Source organism: Nycticebus coucang, chromosome 12, assembly GCF_027406575.1.
Source record: "Nycticebus coucang isolate mNycCou1 chromosome 12, mNycCou1.pri, whole genome shotgun sequence".
In the NCBI taxonomy this organism is placed as follows: Eukaryota; Metazoa; Chordata; class Mammalia; order Primates; family Lorisidae; genus Nycticebus; species Nycticebus coucang.
In genome coordinates this window covers 61,059,815-61,078,417 of record NC_069791.1, presented here as the reverse complement: position 1 = coordinate 61,078,417, position 18,603 = coordinate 61,059,815, and the positions used below count along the sequence as shown (strand labels likewise).

The following is an 18,603-nucleotide window of genomic DNA, read 5'->3' as shown; positions in this document are numbered from 1 at the left end:
GGAGTTGTGGTGGGCACTTGTAGTCCCAGCTACTCGGGAGGGTGAGGCAAGAGAATTGCTTGAGCCCAGGAGTTTGAGGTTGCTGGTGAGCTATGATGCCATGGCACTATACTGAAGGCCACAAAATGAAACTGTCTCAAAAATAATAATAATAATTACATATCTTTCTTTGGTGGGGGGGGGTTGTTGCTACATGTTCTTGCTTTCTTAACTGGGCTAGAGTATAATGGGGTCATCATGACACACTGCAACCTCAAACTCCTCGGCCCAAATGTTCCTTCTGCTTTACCCTCCAAGGTAGCTGGGATTACAGGCCTACACCTTCACACCTAGCTAATTTTATTTTATTTTTATAAGGATGGGGTCTTGCTAGGTTGTTTAGGCTGGTCTCAAACTATCCTCCTGCCTCAGCCTCCCAAGTAGCTGGGACTAAACAAGTATGCACCCCCACCTATAACTGTATATTGAGTAGTATCTAAATGTGCCTTGGCTATAATAAAATGCTTTTCTTTTTTTTTGGCCAGGGCTGGGTTTGAACCCACCACCTTCAGCATATAGGACCGGCGCCCTACTCCTTGAGCCACAGGCGCCACCCAATAAAATGCTTTTCTTAATTGGTTATTCTGTATCTCAACTGTAGAAGTATCTAGATATAATTTAACTCACGCTTGATGTGAATTTTTTCCCTTACTAGTAAGAAGTCTAAAGAAGTTGTCAATACCATTTAAAATTAAGGCATATACCATGTTGACTTATGATCTATAGTAGTTGTAACTGTAGAAAGAAAGGAAATATTTCATGGAAGAAATTAAGGAATCTCGAGTAAATAAAAAAATCAAACATTTTGCTCTTTCAAAGAGAGAAGAACTTCTTTTCCTTACTATTAGTATCACATGGGGAAAATGTATGTTAACTTATCAAAATTCAGCCTAATAGTTCTGAACATCTCTCACAAATTTGATTTGATTGAAGTATTTGCCTTTATAGCATAAGCACTAGCATATTAATAACCTGCTAGAATCTTAGAGAGACACACTGGCTTCCTCTCTCCACTGAGAAGCTGGTGCTGCTCCTTCAAAAGTGAGGAGCTAGGGAAAGAATACTGCAAAAAGGTGGCAAAAAGCAGACAGTATGGCTATGATTAATTTAAAAAGAATTTCATTTTTGTTTCGACTCTGACTACGTTGCCCTCGGTAGGGTGCCTTGATGTCACAGCTCACAGCAACCTCAAATTCTTGGGCTTAAGTGATTCTCTTGCCTCAGTCTCCCAAGTAGCTGGGACTACAAGCACCTGCCACAATGCCCAGCTATTTTTTATTGCAGTTGTCGTTGTTTAGCTGGCCCAGGGTGGGTTCAAACCCACCAGCCTCAGGACATGTGGCTGGCGCCATGACCACTGTGTTATAGGTGCTGAGCCAAGGGCTGTTTTCTTAAAAATTGTTTTTTTGATAGCCAGGAGTATGAAGAAGACTATCTCCCCTTGGTAATAAATCTCTTTGTCCACCACAGATAGGATTTTGAGAATTTCTAATACACATCAAGTTCTGCAGACAATAGGTCGTGTTTTTCTTGCAGTGAAACAAAATAATGAATCTGTGGTAAGGAGACTATTTCCCTAGAATGGCAGCTCCAGCTCGATTGAAGGACGCTGAAGAAGGCAGGCTGAGCTGGGCAAGGAAGCCCTTTCTTATTCCAATAAAGGGAATAAGAACACACAGGGGATAAAGAACACACAGGCACACCAGCCAAACACTGTGTGTATATAAACAGTGCTGCTCTTTGTGCCTACATCTGTCTGAAAGCTCCTCCATGTCTCAAAGAATTGCATGTTTGAGATTCCTTCTGAACAGTCCCATTACCCTGCTTAGTTTCTTTCTTTCTTTTTTGAGACAAGAGTCTTACTTTGTCATGCTTGGTAGAGTGCCCTGTTATCACAGCTCACAGCAACCTCAAATTCTTGGGCTCAAGTGATTCTCTTACCTTAGCCTCCCGAGTAGCTGGGACTACAGGCTCCCCCCACAAAATGCCCAGCTATTCTTAGAGACAAGGTCTTGCTCTTGCTCAGGCAGGTCTCGGACTGTGAGCTCAGACAATCCACCCACCTCAGCCTCCTAGAGTGCTAGGACTACAGGCATGAGCCACTGCACCAGGCTTTCCTACTCGGTTTCAATTACATCACTCTTCTACAAGTTTTCCTAAGGCATCTCCATACCACTTTAACCAAGAGATACCTGGGGGCTTACAATTCAACATAATTCAGTTTCTGTGTGTATATATATGTACATATAAAAACCACCTCTTACAAATCTGTCTCTCTTTGAACCATTAGAAAATGAAGGGGGAAAAATATTTCGAGGACAAGGTACTAGCCAAGGGTAATTTGAAATTTGTTTTTATTTTTTTTTCTTTAAGAGACAGAGTCTCACTTTGTCACCCTTGTTAGAGTGCTGTAGCATCATAGCTCACAGCAACCTCCAGCTCTTCGGCTTAGGTAATTCTCTTGCCTCAGCCTCCTGAGTAGCTGGGACTATAGGCACTGGCCACAACGCCTGGCTATTTTTTTGTTGCAGTTTGGCAGGGGCTGGGTTCAAACCTACCACCCTCAGTATATGGGGCCGGCACCCTACTCATTGAGCCACCAGGTGCTGCCCATAATTTGAAATTTGAAAAGGAAGCTACAGGTTCAGTACTTGTAGCTCAGTGGTTAGGGTGCCAGCCACATGCACGGGGTGTGTGTGTGTGTGTGGGTTTGAACCCGGCCTGGGCCTGCTAAACAATGACAACAACAACAACAACAAAAGCTGGGCGTTATGGCAAGCGCCTGTCAAGAGCTGTAATGTAACAGTTCATCTCCAGAGCTTTATAATAGCACCCATATCCAACATATCTAAATTCAACACAAGTCAAGATAAATAAAAAAATCATGGCTATTTCAAGTTAAAGGAAAATATGATTGAGTCAAAATAACCACGAGCAGAGAAACATAAAATGTAGATTTTACATGTGTGGACGTTTATGTTGAGCAATATAGAAAGTGAGTAAAAATCAACGCACAATAATGTTTAAATGACAAAAGACTTCTTAATGGCAGCTAGACGGGACCCTAAATACTGTTTGTGTGAAGTGGGAAGTCTGTGTGTGGAGTGTAAAGTGGGAAGCTAGGAAAAGAATTCTGAACAGCTCTGGATAATTCAAGGATGTATATTGTTAGCCCAACAACTACTAAGATACATAGAAATAAAAAGCCAGTCAGAGAAATAAAGTGATAGAGTTAAAAAAAAAAAAAAAACTCACTTAGCCTGAAAGAAAGCATTAAAGGACTAACAAAGGAACAAAAAACAGAAGGAAGCAAAGGGAAAGTTGCTTAACTTTAGTAATTAGGGAAATGCAAATCAAACCACAAAGAAATACCACTTAGTAACCATTATGAGGGCAGATGTCAAAGAGATTATAAGGGTTGGCCAGGATGTGGAGAAAGCAGAACCCTCATACAACACTGGGTGGGAATGTAAAATGATACAGCTGCTTTGGAAACTTCAGCAAGTTGTTCAAAAAGTTAAAGAATTAATTACCACTTGTATGATCCAGCATTCCCCTGGGAATAAACTCAAGGTATAAACTCAAGAGAAAGGAAAACATTTACCCATACAGAAAGCTGTACACAAACATTTAAAGCAGCATAATTCATGATAGCCAAAATGTTTTTCGAAAAAGCACAAATGTCCATTAACTGATAAATAAAATAGACATTTTGCAAAGGAGTACCATTTGATGATGAAAAGGAAGAAGTAGTGATTCATTCTACAAACAATAACAAAACTTTAAAAATGATCTTATGCAGAATGAGCATAAAGATTACGAGACACACCAGATGTGAAAACAGTATTACGTAATAATAAACGGATGAATTCATCAGGAATACATGACAAACCGACATGTATGCATCCAATAACAGGAAACAAAAACAGGCAGAACTAAAGGGAGAAACAGATTACAATCATAGTTGGAGATTTTAATATCTTTTTAGCATTAATCAATAAACCAAGTAGACAAAAGAAATCAATGAGAAACAGATCTCAGCAATACTACTAAACTCACCTAAGTGACATTTACAAAATATGATACATGAAAACTGCAGAATATATATTCTCTTGAAGTGCATGTGGAATATTCACCAAGGTAAACCATATGTTGGGACATAAAATGAGTCTCCTTAAGCTTCAAAAGGTGGAAGAATCACCAGACATAAAATTAGAAATTAAATTAGAAATTACTAACACTAAGATACCTAGAACTTAAGCAATACATCTTTTGTTTTGGATTATAGAAGTTAGGACACAATTTAAATGATAAAGAAAACATCAAAAGATACAGCGAATGTTTGAATTAAATTACACAAACCCGTGCTCACTTCGGTAGCACATATACTAAAATTGGAATACAGAGAAGATTAGCATGGCCCCTGCTCATGGATGACATGCAAATTTGTGAAGCGTTCCATATTTTAAAAAATTACACAAACTTAAGAAAACAGAGGAAAGACTATTTCTGGACCTTTGTGCTAAAACTTCATAATGATTTGTAAGAACACAGAATTATAGACTAATACACCTTATCAACACTTATGCAAAAATCACTAATATAATATTAGCAAATCAAGTCCACCCTATATAAAGGAGATAACACTATCAGACTGAATGCTTTCCTGGTATGATCAGGAACAAAACTTCGCCAGTATAGTAAGGTAAGAAAAAGAAGTATAGGGGATATAGAATAATGAGAGAAGCAAAATTTTTTATTTCCAGGATACATAGAAAATTCTCAGGAATCTACAAAAAAAACCAGTAGAACAAAAAAAGATCTCAATAAGATTCTAAGCATTAAGTCAATACATGAAAATAACTTTATTTTATATATAATAGCAACAAACAGCTAGATATGAAAAATGTTAAAATACTTCCATTTAGATCAGGCATGGTGGCTGATGCCTGTAATCCTATCACTCTGGGAGGCCAAGGCAGATGGACTGCTTGAGCTCAGGAGCTTGAGGTTGCTGTGAGCTATGACACCGTAGCACTCTACTGAGGGTAACAAAGTGAGGCTGTCTCAAAAAAGCAAAACAAAACAACAAAAAACCCACAACTTTCATTTACAGTATTACTTAAAAATATAAAATGCTTAAGAATAAATGGAAAGATGTCAAATATCTTTATGCTGAAAATGACAAAATATTCTGAAATTGAAAAATGATAAATGGAGAGATCTATTTGTATACATATCATGTTCAGATATTAGAAGACTCAGTATCAAAATTTAAGATGTCCATTCTTACTAGCAGCCTTTATAATTTTTTTTTTGGTAGGACACACAACAGTCTAAACAACTAAGTCGGTGACCTTATATTTCAAGACAATCTGGTAGTGTAAAGTTAAGACATATAGAATAGATGAGAATCCAAAATTAAACTTAACACATGTTATCTGTAAGAAATCAAACACTAGCCTTCTACCTCAAACCATTCAAATACCAACCCAATATGCGTAAGGATACCAACTATAAAACTTAACACACAAATGGAAGAACGCAAGTTACAAACCAGAAAATATTCACATCATATATCTGACAAAGAACTTGTGTTCAAATACATAGAAACCTTACAACTCAATTTTAGCAAAAGGCAAATATCTCTAATTTAAAGCAAGCAAAAGGATGACCAAATATTTCACAAAAATGAAAGACAAATGAGCAGTAAGCACATGAATAAATGCTCAACATTACTAGTCATTAGGGAAACGTAAATGAAAACCACAATGAATTACCACTTTAAACATTAACAGAATCAGTAAAATTAAAAACAGCAAATGTTGGCAAAGATAGGGAGCAACTGGAGTATTCAGATGTTGCTAGTAGAAATACAAATGTTGCAAGTGTTTTGGAAAATAGTTTCAGTTTCTTAAACATACTTTTGCCATATGACTCCCAGAAATTACCAAGAGAAATGAAAACATATGTGCACAAAATATTTGTATGCACATGTTCACAGCAGCTTTATTTACAATAGCCCTAAATTAGAAGCAACCTAAGTGTTTATCAAGTGAACAGATAGACTGTGACACAATTTTCACTAAATGAAATTTATTGCCCCACTCCCCCAAAAGGGACAAACCACTGACACTATAGATTGGTGGTTCTCAACCTTCCTGATGCTACAGCCCTTTAATACAGTTCCTGTGGGCCGTGACCCACAGGTTGAGATCCACTGCTGTAGATGAATATCACACAGACATTATGCTGACTGAGGAAGGCTGGGCATGAGTTCGTTTCACACTGTGTGATCTCATTCATATAAAATTCTCAAACAGGTAAAACTTCTATACTGACAAAAATGAAAGCAGTGGTGGCCTGGTGTACCTTGTTTGTATGGTGAGGGGGTGGGGAGTCAGCTGCAAAGGAAACTTTCTGCGGAGATGGAAATATTCTCATTTTTTTTTAGTAGGATGGTGACTACATGGTGCAGGGGTTTTTTTTTGGCCGGGGCCGGGCTCGAACCCAACAAATAGGGCTGACGCCCTACTCCTTGAGCCACAAGTGCTGCCCAACAAAGACACATTTAAATGAACACATTCATTCAAAGAAGACATTGTAATAGCCAAGAAAATGAAGGATATATAGCTATACAGAGAACAGATGAGACCCCCAAACACCAAAAATGTTTATTTTTAAGTGACTTCAGTTAGAGAATCTACTATAAAATGCTGGACCCATAATTAATCCCGAAAAAGTAAATTTACAATTTTTATGAATTTCCACTTAAGAGTATAAGGCACAAGAAAGTGAGCAAGACCACAGTGAAGCACTAATTGGTGGTCTGGCTTATATAGAGAGTACTCTATTATAAGCTGATAAAAGGTTAAAAAACGTCTGGTGTCAAATGTTACAATGACCATTTAAGGACGGATTTTTTTTTTTTTGGAGAGTCTCATTATATCGCCCTTGATAGAGTGCTATGGTGTCACAGTTCACAGCAACTTCAAATTCTTGGGCTTAAGCCTCAAGCCTCAGCCTTCCAAGTAGCTGGGACAACAGGCGCCTACCACAACGCCTGTCATTTTCTTGTTGCAACTGTCATTGTTGTTTCGCTGGCCTGGGCTGGGCTCAAACTCAACAGCCTGGATGCGTGTGCCTGGCAGGGTACCCACTGTGCTACGAGCATTGGTGCCAAGCCAAGGGCAGATATATTTATGATACTTAAACTACAGCTCAAGACATGGTTTGGTTCCATCTTCACTTTGAGAGCCAAAATCAAACTGTAAATTCCCGAGTGAAATCCAGTGCTCAGTTATGCTAAGCTACTTCCCAATAAGAAAAAATGTACTGTTGAAAGATCAACTAGTTAATTTTAAATTCCTTAAGTATTTCTATTAATAGGGGCCCACAGAACCAATTGGGTAATTTACAATTCCAGCAGACTATGGTCTTCAGTATCACGGGGAACTTACAGAGAATGCAAACTCTCAGGGCCCACAAAACTTTCTGAATTAGATGACAGAGGGGCCAGCAATCTGTGTTTCAACTCTGGTGTTCATAAACAGTGCGGATCAGTACATTAAAGGCTACCACTTGCACTTACCTACTTAGTTACCCTTAGTTTTAGTCCTCTCCCTTATTAGCAGGTATAATCACCTTCCTGAATTGTGTTAAGCATTCTCTTGGTTTTCTTTGTAAGTATTCCACACATTTGTACCCTCCTTTTATTTTTCCTGGTTTTACGCTTATTTAGAGAAACCACTGGTATGCATGCTTCTATGACTTGCTTTATTTGCCTAACATTTTTTACCATGGTCATAGACACAGCTGAGATGAGGCTGCCCTCAGCTCCTGGCAGTCAGCCCCATTCCTAGTATGGCTTTCCCAGTAGGGCAGCTTTACTTCTTTAAGCCACAAGGAGAATCTCTGGAGGAGCGGGTCCTGCCCACACTCAAAGGGAGGGGATCACAGAAAGGCACAGATGATTCCATGGGGTCACAGAGGCCACCTCAGAGTTCAATTTCCACATCCACCACCCCCAAAAATACCACCTTAAATAATACTTATACTAAAGCTTTGCCTTAGTTTCCTCAAGAAAGTAAGTGAACTGTAGATTAATCTGAGATTTTAAAGAAACCCATCCTTTTTATTGAGACAGGGTCTCATTCTGTCACCCTGAAGAGACTATAGTTGTGTTGTCATAGCCTAGTGTAACCCCAACCTCCTGGGATCAAGCCATCCTCCTCTCTCAGGCCCCCCAGTAGCTAGGACCACAGGCACCCACCACCATGCCCGCATTGGGGAAAGCTCTTGCTCAAGCTGGTCTCCAACTCTTGAGCTCAGAGATCTTCCCGCCTCAACCTCACAGAGTGCTAGGATTACAGGTGTGAGCCACCATGCCTGACCGGGATTTTAAAAAACCTTTTAAATCAGAGGTCCACAGATAAAATTTAGGTTGCGCATTAACCTGGCTGAGAAAATACTGTATCTTTATTTTAATTGAAGGAAATTTTAAATTTTATATTTTTTGTATTTCCTTCAATTGTGAATGCAATCAATAAGTAACAATTTTAGTAGTACCTGTATGTATTTCAAAAGTAGAAATCAGACATATTTTTGCATCAGATAGATTCTGCAGATATTTCTTTTTTTTCCTTTTTTCTTTGGTGAGACAGAGTCTCACTCTATTTCCCTGGTTAGAATGCCGTGGCAACATCACAGCTCACAGCAACCTCAATGTCTTAGATTAAGACGATCCTCTTGTCTCAACCTCCTGGGTAGATGGAACTATAGGCGCCTACCATGACACCCAGCTACTTTTTCTATTTTTAGTAGAGACAAGGTCTCTCTCTGGCTCAGGTTCATCTCAAACTCCTCCCAGAGTACCAGGATTACAGGTATGAGCCACCACCTCTGGCCTCTCATTTTGTTGCCCTAGGCTAGAGTGCCATGGTGTCAGCTCACTGCAGATATTTCAAAATAACATTTATGTTCATCAATAATAGAAGATAGTAAACTTGGGCAATTAAACCTGTTGCTAGAGCATATAGTTTAATGATTAATAAAGAAATACAGTAACTGTAAAAACTTTTCTTTTTTCTATTATTTTTTATTTTTTTATTGTTAAATCATAGCTGTGTACATTAGTGCAATCAAGGGGTACAATGTGCCAGTTTCATATACAATCGGAAATATTCTCATCAAACTGTTCAACGTAGCCTTCATGGCATTTTCTTAGTTATTGTATGTGGACATTTGTATTCTGCCTTTAGTAAGTTTCCCCTGTACCCCATTCTAAGATGCCCTGTAGGTGTGGCCCCACGCATTACCATCCCTCCACCTTAACCTCCACCCTCCCGTCCCCTTCCTTGGCACTTTCCTCACAGTCTTGTGCTATAGTTGGGTTATAGCCTTCATGTGAAAGCTATAATTTAGCTTCATAGTAGGGTTGAGTACATTGGATACTTTTTCTTCCATTCCTGAGATACTTTTCTAAGAGGAGTATGTTCCAGCTCCATCCATGTAAACATGAAAGACATAAAGTCTCCACTTTTCTTTAAGGCTGCATAATATTCCATGGTATATATTATATATGTACCACAATTTGCTAGTCCATTCGTGGGTCGATGGGCACTTTGGCTTCTTCCGTGACAACATTTATGAATTGGGCTGCAATAAACATTCTGGTACAGATGTCTTTGTTATATTGTGATTTTTGGTCTTCTGGGTATATACCTAGTAAAGGAATTATAGGATCGAATGGCAGGTTTATTTTTAGGTCTCTAAGTGTTCTCCAAACATCCTTCCAGAAGGAAGGTATTAGTGTGCATTCCCACCAGCAGTGTAGAAGTGTGCCCTTTTCTCCACATCCACACCAACATCTCTGGTTTTGGGATTTTGTTATGTGGGCTACTCTTCCTGGGGTTAGGTGATTATCTCAAAGTAGTTTTGATTTGCATTTCTCTGATGATTAAGGATGATGAACTTTTGTTCATGTGTTTGTAGATCGTGCATCTGTCTTCTTTAGAGAAGTTTCTTTTCAAGTCCCTAGCTCACCCTGAGATGGGATCACGTGTTCTTTTTTTGCTAATACGTTTGAGTTCTCTGTGTATTCTGGTTATTAGACCTTTATCGAAAACTTTTCTTTTCTTTTTTTTTTTTTTTTGTAGAGACAGAGTCTCACTTTATGGCCCTCGGTAGAGTGCCGTGGCCTCACACAGCTCACAGCAACCTCCAACTCCTGGGCTTAAGCGATTCTCCTGCCTCAGCCTCCCGAGTAGCTGGGACTACAGGCGCCCGCCACAACGCCCGGCTATTTTTTGGTTGCAGTTTGGCCGGGGCCAGGTTTGAACCCATCACCCTCGGTATATGGGGCCGGCGCCTTACCGACTGAACCAGAGGCGCCACCCGAAAACTTTCATTTTCTAATGCTTCATACTATTTTTCAGTATATTTGGGCTCTATTATAATTCCATTTTATTTTGTGATTTCAAAATATTATTCTTAGGCTGGGCATGGTGGCTCATGCCTGTAATCCTAGCACTCTGGGAGGCCGAGGTGGGTGAATTGCATAAACTCATGAGTTTGAGACCAGTCTTAGCCAGAGCAAGACCTCATCTCTTATATATATATAAAAAAAAAAAAAAAAAGTTGGGCATTGTGGTGGGCCCAGCTACTTGAGGGAGGCTGAGGCAAAACAATTGCTTGAGCCTAAGAGATTCAAGTTGCTGTGAGCTGTCAGGCAACAGTACTCTACAGAGGGTGACAAAATAAGACTCTGTCCCCCCAAAATAAACAAAACAAAGCAAAGCAAAATGTTATTCTTAGATGCAGTTCATAGGTTTCCTTAGTGTGCCAAAGAAGAACAGATCAGAGGAGTTAAAAAAAATTCTGTTTTGGGCAGCGCCTGTAGCTCAGTGAGTAGGGCGCCAGCCCCATATGCCGAGGGTGGCGGGTTCAAACCCAGCCCCGGCCAAACTGCAACAGAAAAATAGCCGGGTGTTGTGGCGGGCGCCTGTAGTCCCAGCTGCTCGGGAGGCTGAGGCAAGAGAATCGCGTAAGCCCAAGAGTTAGAGGTTGCTGTGAGCCGTGGGCGGTACAGTGAGACTCTGTTTCTACAAAAAAAAAAAAAAAAAAAAATTCTGTTTTCAGGGCGGCGCCTATGGCTTAAAGGAGTAGGGCCCCAGCCCCATATGCTGGAGGTGGCGGGTTCAAACCCAGCCCCAGCCCAAAAAAAAATTCTGTTTTCAAAGAAAATCTTTCTACTTGACATTTCTCTCATTTACAGCATGTGGCTAGGGCAGGCAGCTGGAGGTCAGGGGCCATATCTGTCCTGTCAGTTACTGGCTGTGTAACCTTGGGCAATTTATTAACCTCTCTGTGCCTCAAATTCCTCACTCTTGCTGGATGGATGAATGGTTGAGAGAGAACTTATATTAGAAAGCTGTCCTAAGGACTAAATGAGAATTCCTGAAAAGCATTCACAAGAGTGTCTAGGGTACAGGACATGTTGGCTATTATTTACACAAGGAGTAACAGTATTATGCTATCCTGTAAGTGCATAAATCTCACATTGGAACGTACAGTTAAAAAGAATGTGGGTTCCATATCTCAGTTAAAGAGATTGAGTTAGCAGAACTAGAATAAGTAACCTATTTAATTTCCCAAAAACAGAAGCTGACAAACTCTGGTCTGAGGGCCAAACCTGTTTTGAACAGCTTTTATATTTTTAAATGGTTGGGGGAAATGGGGGAGAAAAATAACACTTCTCAGCATGTGGAAATAATATAAAATTCAAGCTTCAGTTATCATAAAGATCTACTAGAATACAGTCAACGGGGTCGGTGCCTGTAGCACAGTGGTTATGGTGCCAGCCACATACACCCAGGTTGGCAGGTTCGAACCTGGCCTAGGCCAGCTAAACGACAAGTGTAACAAAAAATAGCCAGGTGTTGCGGTGGGCGCCTGTAGTCCCAGCTACTTGGGAAGCTGGGGCAAAAGAATTGCTTAAGCCCAAGAATTTGAGGTTGCTGTGAGCTGTTGACACCACAAGGGCAACATAGTGAGACTCTGTCTCAAAAACAATAAATAAATAAATAATAAAATAAAATACAGTCAACTATCAGTCGTTACAGGCAACTGGAACACAACTGTATAAATAGTTCTGTATCTTGTGTATCTAAACACAGAAGAGTTACAGTAAAAGTATAATATAAAAGATTTTTAAAAAATGTACACTAGTATGGGGCACATAAACATGAGGAAGACTGTAGAACCAGAAGTTGCTCTAGGTGACTCAGCGGATGGTTGGCGAACGTGAAGGTCTGGGACATCACTACACACTACTGGAGATGTTATAAACACTGCATGTACACTTACGTTATACTATTTTTTTTTTTGCAGTTTTTGGCCAGGGCTGGGTTTGAACCCACCACCTCCAGTATATGGGCCCGGCGCCCTACTCCTTGAGCCACAGGCACCGCCCATACTAAATTTATTTTTAAAAATATTTTTCTTCAATAATAAGTAAACAGCCTATTGTAACTTTATAAACATTCTGTTTTTATAACTTTTTAACCTTTTTAACAACACCAAATAGCTATACAATAATATTTTTTCTTTCTATCCTTAGTTTATAAGCGTTTTTCTACAGAGAAAATGTCTCGTTTTTTTCCTACTTCTGAACTGTTATGTTAAAAACTAAGACACAAACACACATATTAGCAATGCCTTCTTTTGCAATACCTCTTGAAAGACTTGCGTGAGGCTGTTTTAGAACTAACCTTTAAAAATATTTATTAGACCAGGCCAGGTGTGGTGAGTGGCTTACACCTGTAACCCTAGAACTCTGGGAGGCCCAGCAGGAAGATCCCTTGAGCTCATGTGTTCCAGACCCTATCTCCACTTCAAAAAAGAGACAGAAGAAAAACATTATCTGGGTGTGGTTGTAGGCGCCTGAGGTCCTAGCTGCTGAGGAGGCTGAGGCAGGAAGATAGTTAGAAAGTTTGAGGTTGCTCTGAGTTAGGCTGATGCCATGGCACTCTAGTCTGGGAAAAAGAGCCCAAAACCAAACCAAACCAAACCAAAACAGCATCTCCCTGTTGCCCAGGCTGGCCCAACCCCTCAGCTTCTTGAATAGCTGGGACTATGGGTACATGCTGCCTCACCAGGCTATTGCCGCTTCTTTTTTTTTTTTAATAAGTAGAAGGAGTACATTCTACAATAATGATAAAAAGTACAGTACAGGACAGCACCTGTGGCTCAGTGGGTAGGGGGCGCCAGCCCCACAATACTGAGGGTGGCGGGTTCGAAACAGGCCCCGGCCAAACTCCAACAAAAAAATAGCCAGGTGTTGTGGTGGTCTCCTGTAGTCCCAGCTACTTGGGAGGCTGAAGCAAGAGAATCAAGAGGCTGAAGCCCAAGAGCTGGAGGTTGCTGTGAGCTGTGATGCCACAGCAGTCTACTGAGGGCGATAAAGTGAGACTCTGTCTCTTTAAAAAAAAAAAAAAAATATATATATATATATATCTCACAGTAAATACATAATGATTCTATACATGATAATGTAAATAGATACATTATTGAGACTTTTAAGACTTCTCATAAATTATTTCATTTAATCGTCATAATAACTATATTGTTATCAATCTCGTTTTATGAATGAGGCTAGTTATGCACAAAGAAATCAAGCAACTTTCTTAGTTCCCCATAACAGGTACATCTTAGAGCCAGAAAAGGTAAGCATTCACTTACCCAAATTTCTCTCTTTAGAATGAGAAAGTACAACTTGAGAGAATAAGCCAGGCATGGTGGCTCACCTGTAAATCCTAACACTCTTGGAGGCCAAGGCTAGTGGATTGCCTGAGCTCAGGAGTTCCAGACTATCCTGAGTCAGAGTGAGACCAAATCTCTTTAAAAATAAATAAATAGATAGATAATAACAATAATAAAGCTGTAACATTGTACTGAGTGATACTTTGGGTAAAATCAATCTCAATGTAATCTCAATATTACGAACATGTCAATTTTTCTCTAATTTCTTCATAATTTTATTGATTCTAGTAAGAATGATACAGGGGATTTCTTTTTTCTCTCTTTCCCTTCTCTCTCTCTTTTTTAAACCCTTTCATTCATTCATTCATTTTTATTTTAGCAGGCCCAGGCCGGGTTCGAACCTGCTAGCCCCTGGTGTATGTTGCTGGTGCCCTAACCGTTGAGTATGGGCACTGAGCACCCCCTCCCTCTTTTTTTAAAAAACACAGTGTCTCACTGAAGCCTTGACCTCCCAGACTCAAGCGATCCTCCTGCCTCAGCCTACAGAGCAGCTGGGATTACAGAGGTGAGGCCACTGCTCCCATCAGATAAGAAGATTTCTTATAGAACATCTCAAAAATATTGTAATCATCATCTAGAAGAACAAGCAGAATTAGTTAAGACCAGTTTTTTTAAACAAAAGGACACTTACAGGATGAGCCCTACCACAGTGGACTAATCTTATTAGAGGGAACAGCCAGTATGTGAAGGCTCAGTTTACAAACTGCTTGCTCACACCACGTTCTGTACTCTCTTAACACACTATTTTTTACTTCTAAGGACTTACTGCTGTAAGTGTAAATGTGCGATTATATAATCAGTACAGTAATTACTAGCGGAATTCCTCATCCCATCTTAGTGCAGAACCATAAATTCTGTTAGAGCACGGAGAGCATTTGTCCTACCAGCACCTACTCATCTTTACACAGAGAGCCGACAAGGTTTATGCAACCAGCTGCCCTCATGCACTGATGGTCTGAGGGTAAAATGGAACTACCTCTGTGGTAGGAAGCCTGCATTTCTTTTCTTTTTTTTTTTTTTTTTTAAGTAAAATCATAGCTATTTCTTTTGATCAAGTGATGGCACTTCCATAAATTTGTAGTAAAGAGATAAAAAGTTTGCATACCTAGTAAATTCTATAGAAAGCTGTGAATTATAACATGTTTATATTGGTTAAAGGCTAGATGCAACTGTCAACTACCAGACTGAATTAACTGACAATAACATTTAGAGACAAGTTGATTACAAGAAAAATGATTTGCTATAATGCAAAAATTCTGGATATTAAAATATGAAATGACACACATGGTATGAATATAACAGTACTTAAAAAAACATAAACTGCCAAGTCTACATCCTAAACAGAGAATAGAAGAAAATATACTAACATTTATTTTATTTGCATTTGTATTTGTAAATGCAACCTGCGTATTCTGGGGTGGAGGCATTCTATTGATTCTAGAAGCAATATTATTCCCATAAGGAATACAGATTTCTACCCTGAAAAGGATGGCACTTAGTCAACCTCTTTCTTTCTTTCTTTCTTTTTTTTTTTTTTTGAGACAGAGTCACTATGTTGCCCTTGCCCTCCGTAGAATACTGTGTCATTGAAGCTCACGGCAGCCTCCAACTCTTGGGCTTAAGCAATTCTCTTGCCTCAGCCTCCCAAGCAGCTGGGACTACAGGCACCCACCACAATGCCCAGCTATTTTCTTGTTGCAGTTATCATCGTTGTTTTAGCTGGCCCAGGCTGGGTTCTAAACCGCCAGCCTTGGTGCATACAGCTGGCGCCGTAACCACTGTGCTATGGGCACCGATCCAGTCAACCTCTTTCTTATCTCGTGCACATTAACACTGGGCACAGTTTTCCAGATGTAACAGGCTGAATTCAGTAGAATAAAAATATTTCAGATAGCATCTTTAACTTGTCTGTAAATATGAATCATAACAACCCAAATCCCTACATGGCATCCAAAGGTAAAAGACTAGGAAACCCAGAGTCTCTCCTTTTTGTGTGTTTTGCCCTGTAGTTCTGATCTGTATAGAAATTTACCAAAGAAAATGTACATATCGAAACTTAGTAAATGTAGAATATAAATGTCTTAACACAATAACTAAGAAAATGCCAGGAAGGCTATGTTAACCAGTGTGATGAAAATATGTCAAATGGTATATAAAACCAGTATGTGGTGCCCCTTGATCGCATTAATGTACACAGTTTGATTTAATAATAAAATTAAATTAAATTAAAAAAAGAAAGAAAAAAGAAAACGTACATGTCAAGTTTGGGCTAAAATAAGGGGAGAGCTCTTATCAGGAAGCTCCTCTGTTTATAAAGATAAAATTTTGCTCCAGGTTTCTACACATCTCAAAGGTACTAAAGTACTGTTTACGTGGGAGTTATGAGGTAAGGGAGCCTCGAGCCTCCAAGTTAATGATGCTACTGCTGTCAGCTGCGTGAACAACAGAAAACACTCAACGGATAGGAATACAGTAAAATCTAGTTTTGTTAAGTAATATTTTACCAATAATGCAACCCAAATTCAGAAAAGGGCATATACAAGAGGAAGAAACTCCACACTCAAATATTTTAGCTGTTGTAGCCAAGAGTATGTGAGAGTAAAATAAACTCATTAATTGTAACAGAATAAAAACTCAACTGCAGAATGAGTCAAACACAGAACTTAGTCTGAAATCCATTTGTATATGCTCAGTCTACACTTTATGTAACGGCTAATGGTCAGTTCTGGTTTGTTATAGGAAACATCACTGTAACCAGTTGATTAGTTCCCTGTGCAAGGAACACTTGATAAACATCAGGATTACTCACGTGATATCCCTGCGCTGATAGCAACCTTGAAGTAGGCAAGCTATCAGGTCACTGATAAACTCCACATCGTCTCTGTGAAGGGCTGCTTCTAACTCCTATGGGAGGGGAAAAGGAGAGAGGAAACTGAGAAATAAAATACAGAGCTTTCTCACCACCACCAGCACCTATCCCAAGCAACTGAACGGTTGCATAGCAGTAAGACTCACTATGGATCAACGCTGCCCTTCCTCCCACAGTCACTGCTAGAAGAGCACCTAGAGTACATCTTGTTGTTGTTTTTGTTTTTTTGGAGACGGAGTCTTGCTCTGTCATCCAGGCTAGAGTGCTGAGGTGTCAGCCTAACTCACAGCAACCTCAGACTCCTGGGCTCAAGTGATCCTCCTGCTTCAGCCTCTGCAGTAGTTGTGCTCACTACCCACCCGGCTAGTTTTTCTATTTTTAGTAGAGACAGGGTCTTGCTCTTGCTCAGGAGTCTGAGACTCCTGAGCTCAAGGGATCCTCTGGCCTTGGCCTCCCAGAGTGCTAGGATTATAGGTGTGAGCTATTGCACCCAGCCAGAGTTCAGCTTTATTGTTTTCCCCTGGGTTTTTTTCCCTCATTGCTGCTTACTAAACCCCATTCCTTTTACTTGCACACTAAAACAAACACAAATATCTCTTTTTATAAAACAATGCTGGCTGCATAATCAAAGGCTTGATTATATGTAATATGAATATAAATATGCTGTATTGCTTTCTGTTGTAATGGCAAGAGAGAATAAAGGAGCAATCACACAACTGATTGTAGAAGTATTAATTAGTCTCAATTAAAAAAAAAAAACCCATCTCCAGTAGCTTTAAGAAACCACTGTATTTTTTTTTAACTGAACACCATGGGCAAGCAATATGGCAGTTTTCATTTTGGGGACACCATGACCAATGACAGGAGACTGCAAGAACTAAGATAAATCTCACATTCTCTGAAAAAAAATGAGGTGATGTCTGTGTTAGGGGTCTAATCCTAAGTGACATGCATTTGCACTCCTTAGGGTTCAGGTAAGCAATATGAAGATTGTGCTTGTCTCACCATAGTGTACTACAAAGGTTAGTTTGCACAAAGGCCACTGGATAAAAAAATGGAAGTGGGAAACTTTAGGAAATCCTATTTCTCTCCTCAACACTTCAAAATAAGCAGATATTTTATAGGATGCTAGAATATTTTTTAAATCATCAAGTCTTTCACTGCAAATGGTTGCATTCTTTTTCAATTAGGAAGCTATGTTCTGCAGCCAAACCATCTAAGAGTCTGTCTGCTACACTTACAGTCTGACTAGCTCATAACCACATCCAGGGTTCACAGGAAAATAAAACTGTTTGAGAATCTTATATTAATGGTTCTGAAAGTAAGAGATGCATAAGATGTACTTTCTGATGTTAACACCTATTCTATCGTAGTTTATGCCAAAGAAGGTATTCTGCCTCTAATACAGAACTAAGAAAGTTATTTTGTAAATTATTTTAATTATCTCATTTATTATTTTAGTTATTTCATTTTTAAAAATTCCTAGTTTGGAAATGTTCACTCTAAAAAACTTCATAGGACAAAAACTGCTAAACGCAATAACTGACACAAACAAACTATAAACTACCACCCTCAGGTAGATTCAGCTGAATAGGAACAGGCCCCATATTGCCTTGCTCAAAATCCAGTGACAATGCTCAAGCCTGAAAACATTTTGCTTACCTCAAATATAAACCTGGGAATTGTTAACACCTGCACAGCAGTTGTTCTTATTCTTATTTTAATAACTTCTGTGGGCAAACGTCTTTATTTATTTTTTGAGAAAGAGTCTCATTATGTCACCCTCAGTAGAGTGCCATAATGTCACAGCTCACAGCAACCTCAAACTCTTGGGCTTAAGCAATTCTCTTGCCTCGGCCTCTCAAGTAGCTGGG

The 18,603-nt window shown here is 39.5% G+C and overlaps 1 protein-coding gene and 1 non-coding gene across 6 annotated transcripts in view; one reads left to right on the top strand and one right to left on the bottom strand.

Moving 5' to 3' along the window:
* LOC128562722 (chromatin remodeling regulator CECR2) overlaps positions 1-18,603 on the bottom strand; it is a 199,547-nt gene that overhangs the window by 52,190 nt on the left and 128,754 nt on the right. For all 5 annotated transcript variants that reach the window (XM_053557962.1, XM_053557964.1, XM_053557966.1 and 2 more), the window contains exon 2: positions 16,670-16,764. In XM_053557962.1, coding sequence (XP_053413937.1) covers positions 16,670-16,764 — 95 coding nt within the window. The remainder of the gene's footprint in view (positions 1-16,669; positions 16,765-18,603) is intronic.
* LOC128562885 (U6 spliceosomal RNA) lies at positions 4,404-4,507 on the top strand. The gene has a single exon (XR_008373584.1). It is a non-coding gene; the product is annotated as a U6 spliceosomal RNA (small nuclear RNA).